General features: G+C 43.1%; 1 protein-coding gene across 1 annotated transcript; it reads right to left on the bottom strand.

Annotated features, from left to right (window-relative positions):
* Positions 1-310: 310 nt before the first annotated feature.
* On the bottom strand, positions 311-3667 carry LOC137378609 (dynein heavy chain-like). The gene is made up of 2 exons (XM_068048907.1): positions 2984-3667; positions 311-787 (listed from the first exon to the last, which is right to left on the bottom strand). Exons 1-2 carry the CDS (start codon positions 3665-3667, stop codon positions 311-313), a joined length of 1161 nt encoding a protein of 386 aa, XP_067905008.1.
* Positions 3668-16571: the final 12904 nt, after the last annotated feature.

Below are 16571 nucleotides of genomic sequence, written 5' to 3'. Positions count from 1 at the left end.
TAATTGACATGGTTCAAAGACACATAATGGACATGGTTCACAGACTCAGAATGGACATGGTTCACAGAGACATAACGAAAATGGTTCACAGATACATAATGCACATGGTTCACAGACTCATAATGGACATGGTTCACAGACTCACAATGGACATGGTTCACAGACTGATCATGGAAATGGTTCACAGACTCACAATGGACATGGTTCAAAGACTCATTCTGGACCTGGTTCAAAGACACATAACAGACATGGTTCACAGAGACATAATGGACATGGTTCACAGACTCAGAATGGACATGGTTCACAAACATTATTGGACATGGTTTACAGACTCATAATTGACGTGGTTCACAGACACATAATGGACATGGTTCACAGACTCATCATGGACATGGTTCACAGACTCAGAATGGACATGGTTCACAGAGACATAACAGAAATGGTTCACAGATACATACTGCACATGGTTCACAGACTCATAATGGACATGGTTCACAGACACATAACGGACATGGTTCACAGACACATAATGGACATGGTTCACATACACATAATGGACATGGTTCACAGACTCATCATGGACGTGGTTCACAGTCTCATAATGGACATGGTTCACAGACTCACAATGGACATGATTCATAGACTCATAATCGACATGGTTCATGGACTCATTCTGGACATGGTTCACAGACACATAATGGACATGGTTCACAGACTCATAATGGACATGGTACACAGACTCAGAATGGACATGGATCACAGACACATAACGGACATGGTTCACAGACTAAGAATGGACATGGTTTACAGACTCATAATTGACGTGGTTCACAGACACATAATGGACATGGTTCACAGACTCATCATGGACATGGTTCACAGACTCAGAATGGACATGGTTCACAGAGACATAACGGAAATGGTTCACAGATACATAATGCACATGGTTCACAGACTCATAATGGACATGGTTCACAGACTCACAATGGACATGGTTCACAGACTCATAATGGACATGGTTCACAGACTCACAATGGACATGATTCACAGACTCATAATGGACATGGTTCAAAGACTCATTCTGGACCTGGTTCAAAGACACATAAAAGACATGGTTCACAGAGACATAATGGACATGTTTCACAGACTCATAATGGACATGGTTCACAGACTCAGAAGGGACATGGTTCACAGACTCATCATGGACGGTTCACATACTCAGAATGGACATGGTTCAAAGACTCATCATGGACTTGGTCCACCGACTCATTCTGGACATGGTTCACAGACTCACAATGGACATGGTTCACAGACTCATCATGGGCATGGTTCACAGACTCATAATGGACATGGTTCACAGACACATAATGGACATGGTTCACAGACTCATAATGGACATGGTTCACAGACTCATAATGGACATGGTTCACAGACTCATCATGGACGTGGTTCACAGACTCATCATGGACATGGTTCACAGACTCACAATGGACATGATTCATAGACTCATAATGGACATGGTTCATAGACTCATTCTGGACATGGTTCACAGACACATAATGGACATGGTTCACAGACTCATAATGGACATGGTACACAGACACAGAATCGACATGGATCACAGACACATAACGGACATGGTTCACAGACTAAGAATGGACATGGTTCAGAAATATTATTGGACATGGTTTACAGACTCATTCTGGACATGGTTCACAGACACATAATGGACATGGTTCACAGACTCATAATGGACATGGTACACAGACTCAGAATGGACATGGATCACAGACACATAACGGACATGGTTCACAGACTAAGAATGGACATGGTTCAGAAACATTATTGGACATGGTTTACAGACTCATAATTGACGTGGTTCACAGACACATAATGGACATGGTTCACAGACTCATCATGGACATGGTTCACAGACTCAGAATGGACATGGTTCACAGAGACATAACGGAAATGGTTCACAGATACATAATGCACATGGTTCACAGACTCATAATGGACATGGTTCACAGACTCACAATGGACATGGTTCACAGACTCATAATGGACATGGTTCACAGACTCACAATGGACATGATTCACAGACTCATAATGGACATGGTTCAAAGACTCATTCTGGACCTGGTTCAAAGACACATAACAGGCATTGTTCACAGAGACATAATGGACATGGTTCACAGACTCATAATGGACATGGTTCACAGACTCAGAAGGCACATGGTTCACAGACAAATAACGGAAATGGTTCACAGACTCAGAATGGACATGGTTCACAGACTCACAATGGACATGGTTCACAGACTCATAATGGACATGGTTCACAGACTCACAATGGACATGATTCACAGACTCATAATGGACATGGGTCAAAGACTCATTCTGGACCTGGTTCAAAGACACATAACAGACATGGTTCACAGAGACATAATGGACATGGTTCACAGAGACATAATGGACATGGTTCACAGACTCATCATGGACATGGTTCACATACTCATCATGGACTTGGTCCACCGACTCATTCTGGACATGGTTCACAGACACATAACGGACATGGTTCACAGACTCACAATGGACATGATTCAAAGACTCATAATGTACATGATTCAAAGACTCATAATGTACATGGTTCACAGACTCAGAATGGACATGGATCACAGACACATAACGGACATGGTTCACAGACTCACAATGGACATGGTTCACAGACTCATCATGGACTTGGTTCACAGACACATAATGGACATGGTTCACAGACACATAATGGACATGGTCCACAGACTCAGAATGGACATGGTTCGGAGACACATAGTGGACATGGTTCACAGACTCAAATGGACATGGTTCACAAACATAATGTACGAGGTTCACAGACACATAATGCACATGGTTCCCAGACTCATAATAGACATGCTTCACAAACTCATAACGGACATGGTTCACAAACATTATGGACATGGTTTACAGACACATAATTGACGTGGTTCACATACACATAATGGACATGGTTCACAGACTCGTCATGGACATGGTTCACAGACTCACAATGGACATGATTCACAGACTCATAATGCACTTGGTTCACAGACTGATAATGGACTTGGTTCACAGACTCACAATGGACATGATTCACAGACTCATTCTGGACCTGGTTCACAGACACATAATGGACATGGTTCACAGACTCATAATGCACGTGGTTCACATTCTCAGAATGGACATGGTTCGGAGACACATAGTGGACATGGTTCACAGACTCATCATGGACTTCGTTCACTGACTCATAATGGACATGGTTCACAGACTCACAATGGACATGATTCACAGACTCATTCTGGACCTGGTTCACAGACACATAATGGACATGGTTCACAGACACATAATGGACATGGTTCACAGACTCATAATGCACGTGGTTCACATTCTCAGAATGGACATGGTTCGGAGACACATAATGGACATGGTCCACAGACTCAGAATGGACATGGTTCGGAGACACATAGTGGACAAGGTTCACAGACTCAAATGGACATGGTTCACAAACATAATGGACGTGGTTCACAGACACATAATGCACATGGTTCACAGACTCATAATAGATATGCTTCACAAACTCATAACAGACATGGTTCACAAACATATTGGACATGGTTTACAGACTCATAATTGACATGGTTCAAAGACACATAATGGACATGGTTCACAGACTCAGAATGGACATGGTTCACAGAGACATAACGAAAATGGTTCACAGATACATAATGCACATGGTTCACAGACTCATAATGGACATGGTTCACAGACTCACAATGGACATGGTTCACAGACTGATCATGGAAATGGTTCACAGACTCACAATGGACATGGTTCAAAGACTCATTCTGGACCTGGTTCAAAGACACATAACAGACATGGTTCACAGAGACATAATGGACATGGTTCACAGACTCAGAATGGACATGGTTCACAAACATTATTGGACATGGTTTACAGACTCATAATTGACGTGGTTCACAGACACATAATGGACATGGTTCACAGACTCATCATGGACATGGTTCACAGACTCAGAATGGACATGGTTCACAGAGACATAACAGAAATGGTTCACAGATACATACTGCACATGGTTCACAGACTCATAATGGACATGGTTCACAGACACATAACGGACATGGTTCACAGACACATAATGGACATGGTTCACATACACATAATGGACATGGTTCACAGACTCATCATGGACGTGGTTCACAGTCTCATAATGGACATGGTTCACAGACTCACAATGGACATGATTCATAGACTCATAATCGACATGGTTCATGGACTCATTCTGGACATGGTTCACAGACACATAATGGACATGGTTCACAGACTCATAATGGACATGGTACACAGACTCAGAATGGACATGGATCACAGACACATAACGGACATGGTTCACAGACTAAGAATGGACATGGTTTACAGACTCATAATTGACGTGGTTCACAGACACATAATGGACATGGTTCACAGACTCATCATGGACATGGTTCACAGACTCAGAATGGACATGGTTCACAGAGACATAACGGAAATGGTTCACAGATACATAATGCACATGGTTCACAGACTCATAATGGACATGGTTCACAGACTCACAATGGACATGGTTCACAGACTCATAATGGACATGGTTCACAGACTCACAATGGACATGATTCACAGACTCATAATGGACATAGTTCAAAGACTCATTCTGGACCTGGTTCAAAGACACATAAAAGACATGGTTCACAGAGACATAATGGACATGTTTCACAGACTCATAATGGACATGGTTCACAGACTCAGAAGGGACATGGTTCACAGACTCATCATGGACGGTTCACATACTCAGAATGGACATGGTTCAAAGACTCATCATGGACTTGGTCCACCGACTCATTCTGGACATGGTTCACAGACTCACAATGGACATGGTTCACAGACTCATCATGGGCATGGTTCACAGACTCATAATGGACATGGTTCACAGACACATAATGGACATGGTTCACAGACTCATAATGGACATGGTTCACAGACTCATAATGGACATGGTTCACAGACTCATCATGGACGTGGTTCACAGACTCATCATGGACATGGTTCACAGACTCACAATGGACATGATTCATAGACTCATAATGGACATGGTTCATAGACTCATTCTGGACATGGTTCACAGACACATAATGGACATGGTTCACAGACTCATAATGGACATGGTACACAGACACAGAATCGACATGGATCACAGACACATAACGGACATGGTTCACAGACTAAGAATGGACATGGTTCAGAAATATTATTGGACATGGTTTACAGACTCATTCTGGACATGGTTCACAGACACATAATGGACATGGTTCACAGACTCATAATGGACATGGTACACAGACTCAGAATGGACATGGATCACAGACACATAACGGACATGGTTCACAGACTAAGAATGGACATGGTTCAGAAACATTATTGGACATGGTTTACAGACTCATAATTGACGTGGTTCACAGACACATAATGGACATGGTTCACAGACTCATCATGGACATGGTTCACAGACTCAGAATGGACATGGTTCACAGAGACATAACGGAAATGGTTCACAGATACATAATGCACATGGTTCACAGACTCATAATGGACATGGTTCACAGACTCACAATGGACATGGTTCACAGACTCATAATGGACATGGTTCACAGACTCACAATGGACATGATTCACAGACTCATAATGGACATTGTTCAAAGACTCATTCTGGACCTGGTTCAAAGACACATAACAGACATGGTTCACAGAGACATAATGGACATGGTTCACAGACTCATCATGGACATGGTTCACATACTCAGAATGGACATGGTTCAAAGACTCATCATGGACTTGGTCCACCGACTCATTCTGGACATGGTTCACAGACACATAACGGACATGGTTCACAGATGCATAATGGACATGGTTCACAGACTCACAATGTACATGATTCAAAGACTCATAATGTACATGGTTCACAGACTCTGAATGGACATGGATCACAGACACATAACGGACATGGTTCACAGACTCACAATGGACATGGTTCACAGACTCATCATGGACTTGGTTCACAGACTCATAATGGACATGGTTCACAGACTCACAATGGACATGATTCACAGACTCATTCTGAACCTGGTTCACAGACACATTACGGACATGGTTCACAGACACATAATGGACATGGTTCACAGACTCAGAAAGGACATGGTTCGGAGACACATAGTGGACATGGTTCACAGACTCAAATGGACATGGTTCACAAACATAATGGACGACGTTCACAGACACATAATGCACATGGATCACTGACAAATAATGGACATGGTTCACAGCCACATAATGGACATGGTTCGGAGACACATAGTGGACATGGTTCACAGACTCAAATAGACATGGTTCACAAACATAATGGACGAGGTTCACAGACTCAGAATGGACATGGATCACTGACAGATAATGGACATGGTTCACAGCCACATAATGGACATGGTTCAGAGACTTATAATGGACATGGTTCACAAACTCAGAATGGTCGTAGTTCACAGACACATAATGGACCTGGTTCACAGACTCACAATGCACATGGTTCAACACTTGTAATGGACATGGTTCACAGACTCACAATGGACATGGATCACAGACACACAAGGGAAATGGTTCCCAGACACATAATGGACTTAGTTCACAGACTCTGAAGAGACATGGTCCACAGACACACAATGGACATGGTTCACAGACTCAGAATGGACATGCATCGCAGACACATAATGGACTTGGTTCACAGACTGATAATGGACTTGGTTCACAGACTCACAATGGACATGGTTCACAGACTCACAATGGACATGGTTCACAGACTCATCATGGACATGGTTCACAGACTCAGAATGGACATGGTTCACAGGCACATAACGGACATGGTTCACAGATACATAAGGGACATGGTTCACAGACTCACAATGACGTGGTTAACAGACACATAATGGAATTGGTTCAAAGACTCACAATGGACATGCTTCACAGACTCATAATTTACATGGTTCACAGACACATAACGGACATGGTTCACAGACATATAATGGACATGGTTGACAGACACATAGTGGACATGGTTCACAGACTCACAATGGACATGGTTCACAGACTCATCATGGACTTGGTTCACAGACTCATAATGGAAATGGTTCACAGACTCACAATGGACATGACTCACAGACTCACAATGGATATGGATCATTGACTAGTAATGGACATGGTTCACAGACTCAGAATGGACATGGTTCACAGACACATAACGGACATGGTTCTCAGACACATAATGGACGTGGTTCACAGACTCATAATGGACATGGTTCACAGACTCACAATGGACATGATTCATAGACTCATAATGGACATGGTTCATCGACTCATTCTGGACATGGTTCACAGACACATAACGGACATGGTTCAGAGAGACATAGTGGACATGGTACACAGACTTCAAATGGACATGGTTAACAACTCAGAATGGACATGGTTCACAGACTCAGAATGGACATGGATCACTGACAGATAATGGACATGGTTCACAGCCACATAATGGACATGGTTCAGAGACTTATAATGGACATGGTTCACAGACACAAAATGGACATAGTTCACAGACTCATAATGCACATGGTTCAACACTTGTAATGGACATGGTTCACAGACTCACAATGGACATGGATCACAGACACACAATGGAAATGGTTCCCAGACACATAATGGACTTAGTTCACAGACTCTGAAGAGACATGGTCCACAGACACACAATGGACATGGTTCACAGACTCAGAATGGACATGCATCGCAGACACATAATGAACTTGGTTCACAGACTGATAATGGACTTGGTTCACAGACTCATCATGGACATGGTTCACAGACACAGAATGGACATGGTTCACAGACACATAACGGACATGGTTCACAGATACATAAGGGACATGGTTCACAGACTCACAATGACGTGTTTAACAGACTCATAATTTACATGGTTCACAGACTCATTCTGGACATGGTTCACAGACTCATAATGGAAATGGTTCACAGACTCACAATGGACATGATTCACAGACACATAATGGATATGCCTTACAGCCACATAATGGACATGGCTCACAGACTCAGAATGGACATGGTTCACAGACACATAACGGACATGGTTCACAGACACATAATGGACATGGTTCACAGACTCATAATGGACATGGTTCACAGACTCATCATGGACGTGGTTCACAGACTCATCATGGACGTGGTTCACAGACTCATAATGGACATGGTTCACAGACTCACAATGGACATGATTCATAGACTCATATTGGACATGGTTCATAGACTCATTCTGGACATGGTTCACAGACACATAACGGACATGGTTCAGAGACACATAATGGACATGGTTCACAGACTCATAATGGACATGGTACACAGACTCAGAATGGACATGGATCACAGACACTTAACGGACATGGTTCACAGACACATAACGGACATGGATCACAGACTCAAATGAACATGGTTCACAGACTCAGAATGGACAAGGATCACTGACAAATAATGGACATGGTTCACAGCCACATAATGGACATGGTTAACAGCCCCTGAATGGACATGGTTCACAGACTCACAATGGATATGGTTCACAGACACATAATGAACATGGTTCACAGACACATAATGAACATGGTTCACAGACTCATCAAGGACATGGATCAGAGACACATCATGGACATGATTCACAGACTCATCATGGATATGCACCACAGACACATAATGGACATGGTTCACTGACTCAGAATAGACATGGTTCACAAACACATAATGGACATGGTTCACTGATTCATAATGGACATGGTTCAGACTCTCAAAATGGACATGGTTCGCAGACTCTCAATTAACATGGTTCACAGCCACATAATGGACATGGTTAACAGACACATAATGGACATGGTTCGCAGATTCACAATGGACATGGATCATTGACTAATAATGGACATGGTTCACAGACACATCATGGACATGGTTCACAGACTCATCATCGACATGGTTGACAGACTCTTTTTGGACATGGATCACAGACACATAATAGACGTGGTTGACAGACACATAATGGACATGGTTCACAGATACATGATGTACTTGGATCATAAACGCCTAATGGACTTCGTTCACAGACTCATAATGTAGATGACTCACAGACTCATAATGGACATGGTTCACAGACTCATAATGGACATGGTTCACAGACTCACAATGGACATGATTCATAGACTCATATTGGACATGGTTCACAGACTCATCATGGACATGGTTCACAGACTCAGAATGGACATGGATCGCAGACACATAACGGACATGGTTCACAGACACATAACGGACATGGATCACAGACTCAAATGGACATGGCTCACAGACTCAGAATGGACATGGTTCACAGACTCAGAATGGACAAGGATCACTGACAAATAATGGACATGGTTCACAGCCACATAATGGACATGGTTCACAGACTCACAATGGATATGGATCATTGACTAATAATGGACATGGTTCACAGACACATAATGGACATGGTTCACAGACACAGAATGGACATGGTTCACAAAAATAATGGACATGGTTCACAGACTCACAATGGACATGGTTCACAGACTCATCATGGACATGGTTCACAGACTCACAATGGACATGGTTCACAGACTCATTCTGGACATGGTTCACAGACACATAGTGGACATGGTTCACAGATTCAGAATGGACATGGATCACAGACACAAAATGGACATGGTTCACAGACCTATAATGGACATGGATCATGGACAAATAATGGACATGGTTCACAGACACATAATGGACATGCTTCACAGACTCTGAACCTGAGGCACTCCGTTCTCTCAGGTCTAACCCCGACATGGTCATCAAACCTGCAGACAAGGGTGGTGCTGTTGTCGTATGGCGTACCAACTTCTACCTTGCGGAAGCTCAACGCCAACTCACGGACACTTATTCCTACCTCCCTCTGGACCATGACCCCACCACCGAACATCAAGCCACCGTCCAAAGTACTGTCACTGACCTCATCTCCTCTGGAGATCTTCCCTCTGCAGCTTCCAACCTCATAGTCCCGCAACCCCGGACAGCCCGCTTCTCCCTCCTTCCCAAAATCCACAAACGGGACTGTCCCAGCAGACCCATTGTGTCAGCCTGCTGCTGCCCCACTGAACTTATTTCCTCCGATCAAGACTCTATCTTTTCTCCGCTGGTCCAGTCTCTTCCCACCTACATCCGTGACTCTTCTGACGCCCTACATCATTTTGACAATTTCCAGTTTCCTGCTCCCAACCGCCTCCTCTTCACTATGGACATCCAATCGCTCTACACCTCCATCCTCCACCAGGATGGTTTGAGGGCTCTCCGCTTCTTCATGGAACAGAGGCCCAACCAGTCCCTATCCACCACCACCCTCCTCCGTCTGGCTGATAGTCTCAGTCATCTCATTATCAAAAAGGAGGTGGTGTTGGGTGTCTTGCAAAGCATTAAGGTAGATAAGTCCCCAGGGCCTGATGTGATCTACCCCAGAATACTGAGGGAGGCAAGGGACGAAATTGCTGGGGCCTTGACAGAAATCTTTGCATCCTCATTGGCTCCAGGTGAGGTCCCAGAGGACTGGAGAATAGCCAATGTTGTTCCTTTGTTTAAGAAGGGTAGCAAGGATAATCCAGAAAATTATAGGCCGGTGCGCCTTACGTCAGTGGTCGGGAAATTATTAGAGAGGATTCTTCGGGACAGGATTTACTCCTATTTGGAAACAAATGGACTTATTAGTGAGAGGCAGCATGGTTTTGTGAAGGGGAGGTCGTGTTTCACTAATTTGATTGAGTTTTTTGAGGAAGTGACAAAGATGATTGATGAAGGAAGGGCAGTGGATGTTATCTATATGAACTTCAGTAAAGCCTTTGACAAGGTCCCTCATGGCAGACTGATCCAAAAGGTGAAGTCACACGGGATCAGAGGTGAGCTGGCAAGATGGATACAGAACAGGCTCGGTCATAGAAGACGGAGGGTAGCAGTGGAAGGATGCTTTTCTGAATGGAGGAATGTGACTAGTGGTGTACTGCAGGGATCAGTGCTGGGACCTTTGCTGTTTGTAGTATTTATAAATGATTTGGAGGAAAATGTAGCTGGTCTGATCAGAAAGTTTGCGGACGACACAAAGGTTGGTGGATTTGTGGACAGTGATGAGGATTGTCAGAGGATACAGCAGGATATAGATCGGTTGGAAACTTGGGCGGAGAAATAGCAGATGGAGTTTAATCCGCACAAATGTGAGGTAATGCATTTTGGAAGGTCTAATGCAGGTGGGAAGTAATCAGTAAATGGCAGAACCCTTAGGAATATTGACAGGCTGAGAGATCTGGGCGTACAGGTCCACAGGTCACTGAAAGTGGCAATGCAGGTGGATAAGGTAGTCAAGAAGGCATATGGCATGCTTGCCTTCATCGGTCGGGGCACAGAGTATAAAAATTGGCAAGTCATGCTGCAGCTGTAGAGAACTTTAGTCAGGCAACACTTAGAATATTGCGTGCAATTCTGGACGCCACACTAACAGAAGGACGTAGAGGCTTTGGAGAGGGTACAGAAGAGGTTTACCAGGATGTTGCCTGGTCTGGAGGGCATTAGCTATGAGGAGAGGTTGGATAAACTCAGATTGTTTTCACTGGAACGACAGAGGTGGAGGGGCAACATGATAGAGGCTTACAAAGTTATGAGCAGCATGGACAGAGTGGATAGCCAGAAGCTTTTTCCCAGGGGGGAAGAGTCAGTTACAAGGGGACATAGGTTTAAGGTGAGAGGGGCAAAGTTTAGAGGGGATGTGCGAGGCAAGTTCTTTACACAGAGGGTGGTGAGTGCCTGGAGCCTGCTGCCGGGGGAGGTGGTGGAAGAAGGTACCATTGAGATGTTTAAGAGGCATCTTGACAAATACATGAATAGGATGGGAATAGAGGGATACGGACCCCGGAAGTGCAGAAGGTTTTGATTTAGGCAGGCATCAAGATCAGTGCAGGCTGGGAGGGCCGAATGGCCTGTTCCTGTGCAGTACTGTTCTTTGTTCCTTGTTCTTTGTTAGACATGGTTCACAGACTCACAATGGACATGCATCAGAGACACATAATGGACATGATTCACAGACTCATCACGGACATGGTTCACAGACTCCGCATGGACATGGATCACAGACAGATAATGGACGTGGTTCACAGACTCATAATGGACATGGTTCACAGACACATAATGGACATGGTTCACAGACTCATAATGGACATGGTCCACAGACTCATAATGGACATGGATCACTGACAAATAATGGACATGGTTCACAGACTCATAATGGACATGGATCACAGACACTTAATGGACATGGTTCACAGACTCATAATGGACATGGATCACAGACACTTAATGGACATGGTTCACAGACTCATAATGGACATGGTTCACTGACAAATAATGGACATGGTTCACAGACGCATAATGGACATAGTTCACAGACACATAATGGACATGGTTCACAGACTCATAATGGACATGGTTCACAGACTCATAATGGACATGGATCACTGACAAATAATGGACATAGTTCACAGACACATAATGGACATGGTTCACAGACTCATAATGGACATGGTTCACTGACAAATAATGGACATGGTTCACAGACGCATAATGGATATGGTTCACAGACACATAATGGACATGGTTCACAGACGCATAATGGACATAGTTCACAGACACATAATGGACATGGTTCACAGACTCATAATGGACATAGTTCACAGACACATAATGGACATGGTTCACAGACGCATAATGGACATAGTTCACAGACACTTAATGGACATGGTTCACAGACTCATAATGGACATGGTTCACTGACAAATAATGGACATGGTTCACAGACTCATAATGGACATGGATCACAGACACTTAATGGACATGGTTCACAGACTCATAATGGACATGGTTCACAGACTCATAATGGACATGGTTCACATACTCAGAATGAACATGGTTCACAGACACATAAGGGACATGAATCACTGACAAATAATGGACATGGTTCACAGACTCATAATGGACATGGATCACATACTCAGAATGAACATGGTTCACAGACACATAAGGGACATGGATCACTGACAAATAATGGACATGGTTCACAGACTCATAATGGACATGATTCACAGACTCATAATGGACATGGTTCACTGACAAATAATGGACAAGGTTCACAGACGCATAATGGACATGGTTCACAGACTCATAATGGACATGGTTCACTGACAAATAATGGACATGGTTCACAGACGCATAATGGACATAGTTCACAGACACATAATGGACATGGTTCACAGACGCATAATGGACATAGTTCACAGACACATAATGGACATGGTTCACAGACTCATAATGGACATAGTTCACAGACACATAATGGACATGGTTCACAGACGCATAATGGACATAGTTCACAGACACTTAATGGACATGGTTCACAGACTCATAATGGACATGGTTCACTGACAAATAATGGACATGGTTCACAGACTCATAATGGACATGGATCACAGACACTTAATGGACATGGTTCACAGACTCATAATGGACATGGTTCACAGACTCATAATGGACATGGTTCACATACTCAGAATGAACATGGTTCACAGACACATAAGGGACATGAATCACTGACAAATAATGGACATGGTTCACAGACTCATAATGGACATGGATCACATACTCAGAATGAACATGGTTCACAGACACATAAGGGACATGGATCACTGACAAATAATGGACATGGTTCACAGACTCATAATGGACATGATTCACAGACTCATAATGGACATGGTTCACTGACAAATAATGGACATGGTTCACAGACTCATAATGGACATGGATCACAGACACTTAATGGACATGGTTCACAGACTCATAATGGACATGGTTCACTGACAAATAATGGACATGGTTCACAGACTCATAATGGACATGGATCACAGACACTTAATGGACATGGTTCACAGACTCATAATGGACATGGTTCACTGACAAATAATGGACATGGTTCACAGACTCATAATGGACATGGATCACTGACAAATAATGGACATGGTTCACAGACTCATAATGGACATGGATCACATACTCAGAATGAACATGGTTCACAGACACATAAGGGACATGGATCACTGACAAATAATGGACATGGTTCACAGACTCATAATGGACATGGATCACATACTCAGAATGAACATGGTTCACAGACACATAAGGGACATGGATCACTGACAAATAATGGACATGGTTCACAGACTCATAATGGACATGGATCACATACTCAGAATGAACATGGTTCACAGACACATAAGGGACATGGATCACTGACAAATAATGGACATGGTTCACAGACTCATAATGGACATGGATCACATACTCAGAATGAACATGGTTCACAGACACATAAGGGACATGGATCACTGACAAATAATGGACATGGTTCACAGACACATAAGGGACATGGATCACTGACAAATAATGGACATGGTTCACAGACACATAAGGGACATGGATCACTGACAAATAATGGACATGGATCACAGGCACTTAATGGACATGGTTCACAGACTCATAATGGACATGGTTCACTGACAAATAATGGACATGGTTCACAGACTCATAATGGACATGGATCACTGACAAATAATGGACATGGTTCACAGACTCATAATGGACATGGATCACATACTCAGAATGAACATGGTTCACAGACACATAAGGGACATGGATCACTGACAAATAATGGACATGGTTCACAGACTCATAATGGACATGGATCACATACTCAGAATGAACATGGTTCACAGACACATAAGGGACATGGATCACTGACAAATAATGGACATGGTTCACAGACTCATAATGGACATGGATCACATACTCAGAATGAACATGGTTCACAGACACATAAGGGACATGGATCACTGACAAATAATGGACATGGTTCACAGACTCATAATGGACATGGATCACTGACAAATAATGGACATGGTTCACAGACTAATAATGGACATAGTTCACAGACTCATAATGGACATGGATCACATACTCAGAATGAACATGGTTCACAGACACATAAGGGACATGGTACACACGCTCAGAATGAACATGGTTCACAGGCACATACTGGGCATCGTGCAAAGACTCATAATGCACATGGTTCAATGACTCAGACTGGACATTCGTACACAGACACAAAATGGACGTGGTTGACAGTCACATAATGGACATGGTTCACAGACTCAGAAATGACATGGTTCACATACTCAGACTAGACATGCTTCACAGACACATAATGGACATGGTTCACAGACAAGTAATGGACATGGTTCACAGACACACAATGGACATGGTTTACAGACTCAGAATGGACATGGTTCACAGACACATAATGGACATGGTTCACAGACAAGTAATGGACATGGTTCACAGACACACAATGGACATGGTTTACAGACTCAGAATGGACATGGTTCACAGACACATAATGGACATGGTTGATGGACACATAATGGACATGGTTGACAGACTCAAAATGGATGTGGTTCACAGACTGTGAATGGAGATGGTTCACAAACACATAATGGATGTGGTTCACTGACTCAGAATGGACATGGTTCACAGACTCAAAATTGACAAAGTTCACATACTCATACTGGACATGATTCGCAGACACATAATGGACATGGTTCACAGAATCAAAATGGACATGATTCACAGACTCATCATGGACGTGGTTCACAGACGGTGAATGGAGATGGATCACTGACAAATAATGGACATGGTTCAAAGACACATAATGTATATGCCTGACAGGCACAGAATGGACATGGTTCACAGACTCACAATGGATGTGGTTCACAGACTGTGAATGGAGATGGTTCACAAACACATAATGTACATGGTTCAAAGACACATAATGTATATGCCTGACAGGCACAGAATGGACATGGTTCAAAGACACATAATGGACATGGATCACAGACATATCATGGACATGGTTCACAGACATATCATGGACATGGTTCACAGACTGAGAATGGACATGGATCACTGACAAATAATGGATATGGTTCACAGACAAATAATGGACATGGTTCATAGACAAATAATGAACATGCCTTACAGCCACATAATGGAATGGTTCACAGACTCACAATGGACATGGATCACTGATTAATAATGGACATGGTTTAAAGACACATAATGGACATGGTTCACAGACACATAATGGAGATGGTTCACAGATACATTATGGACAGAGTTCACAGACACATCATGGACATTGTTCACAGACTGTGAATGGACATGGATAACTGAAAAATAAT

Source organism: Heterodontus francisci, chromosome 17 (assembly GCF_036365525.1).
Source record: "Heterodontus francisci isolate sHetFra1 chromosome 17, sHetFra1.hap1, whole genome shotgun sequence".
NCBI lineage: Eukaryota > Metazoa > Chordata > Chondrichthyes > Heterodontiformes > Heterodontidae > Heterodontus > Heterodontus francisci.
This window is presented reverse-complemented; position numbering and strand designations above follow the sequence as displayed.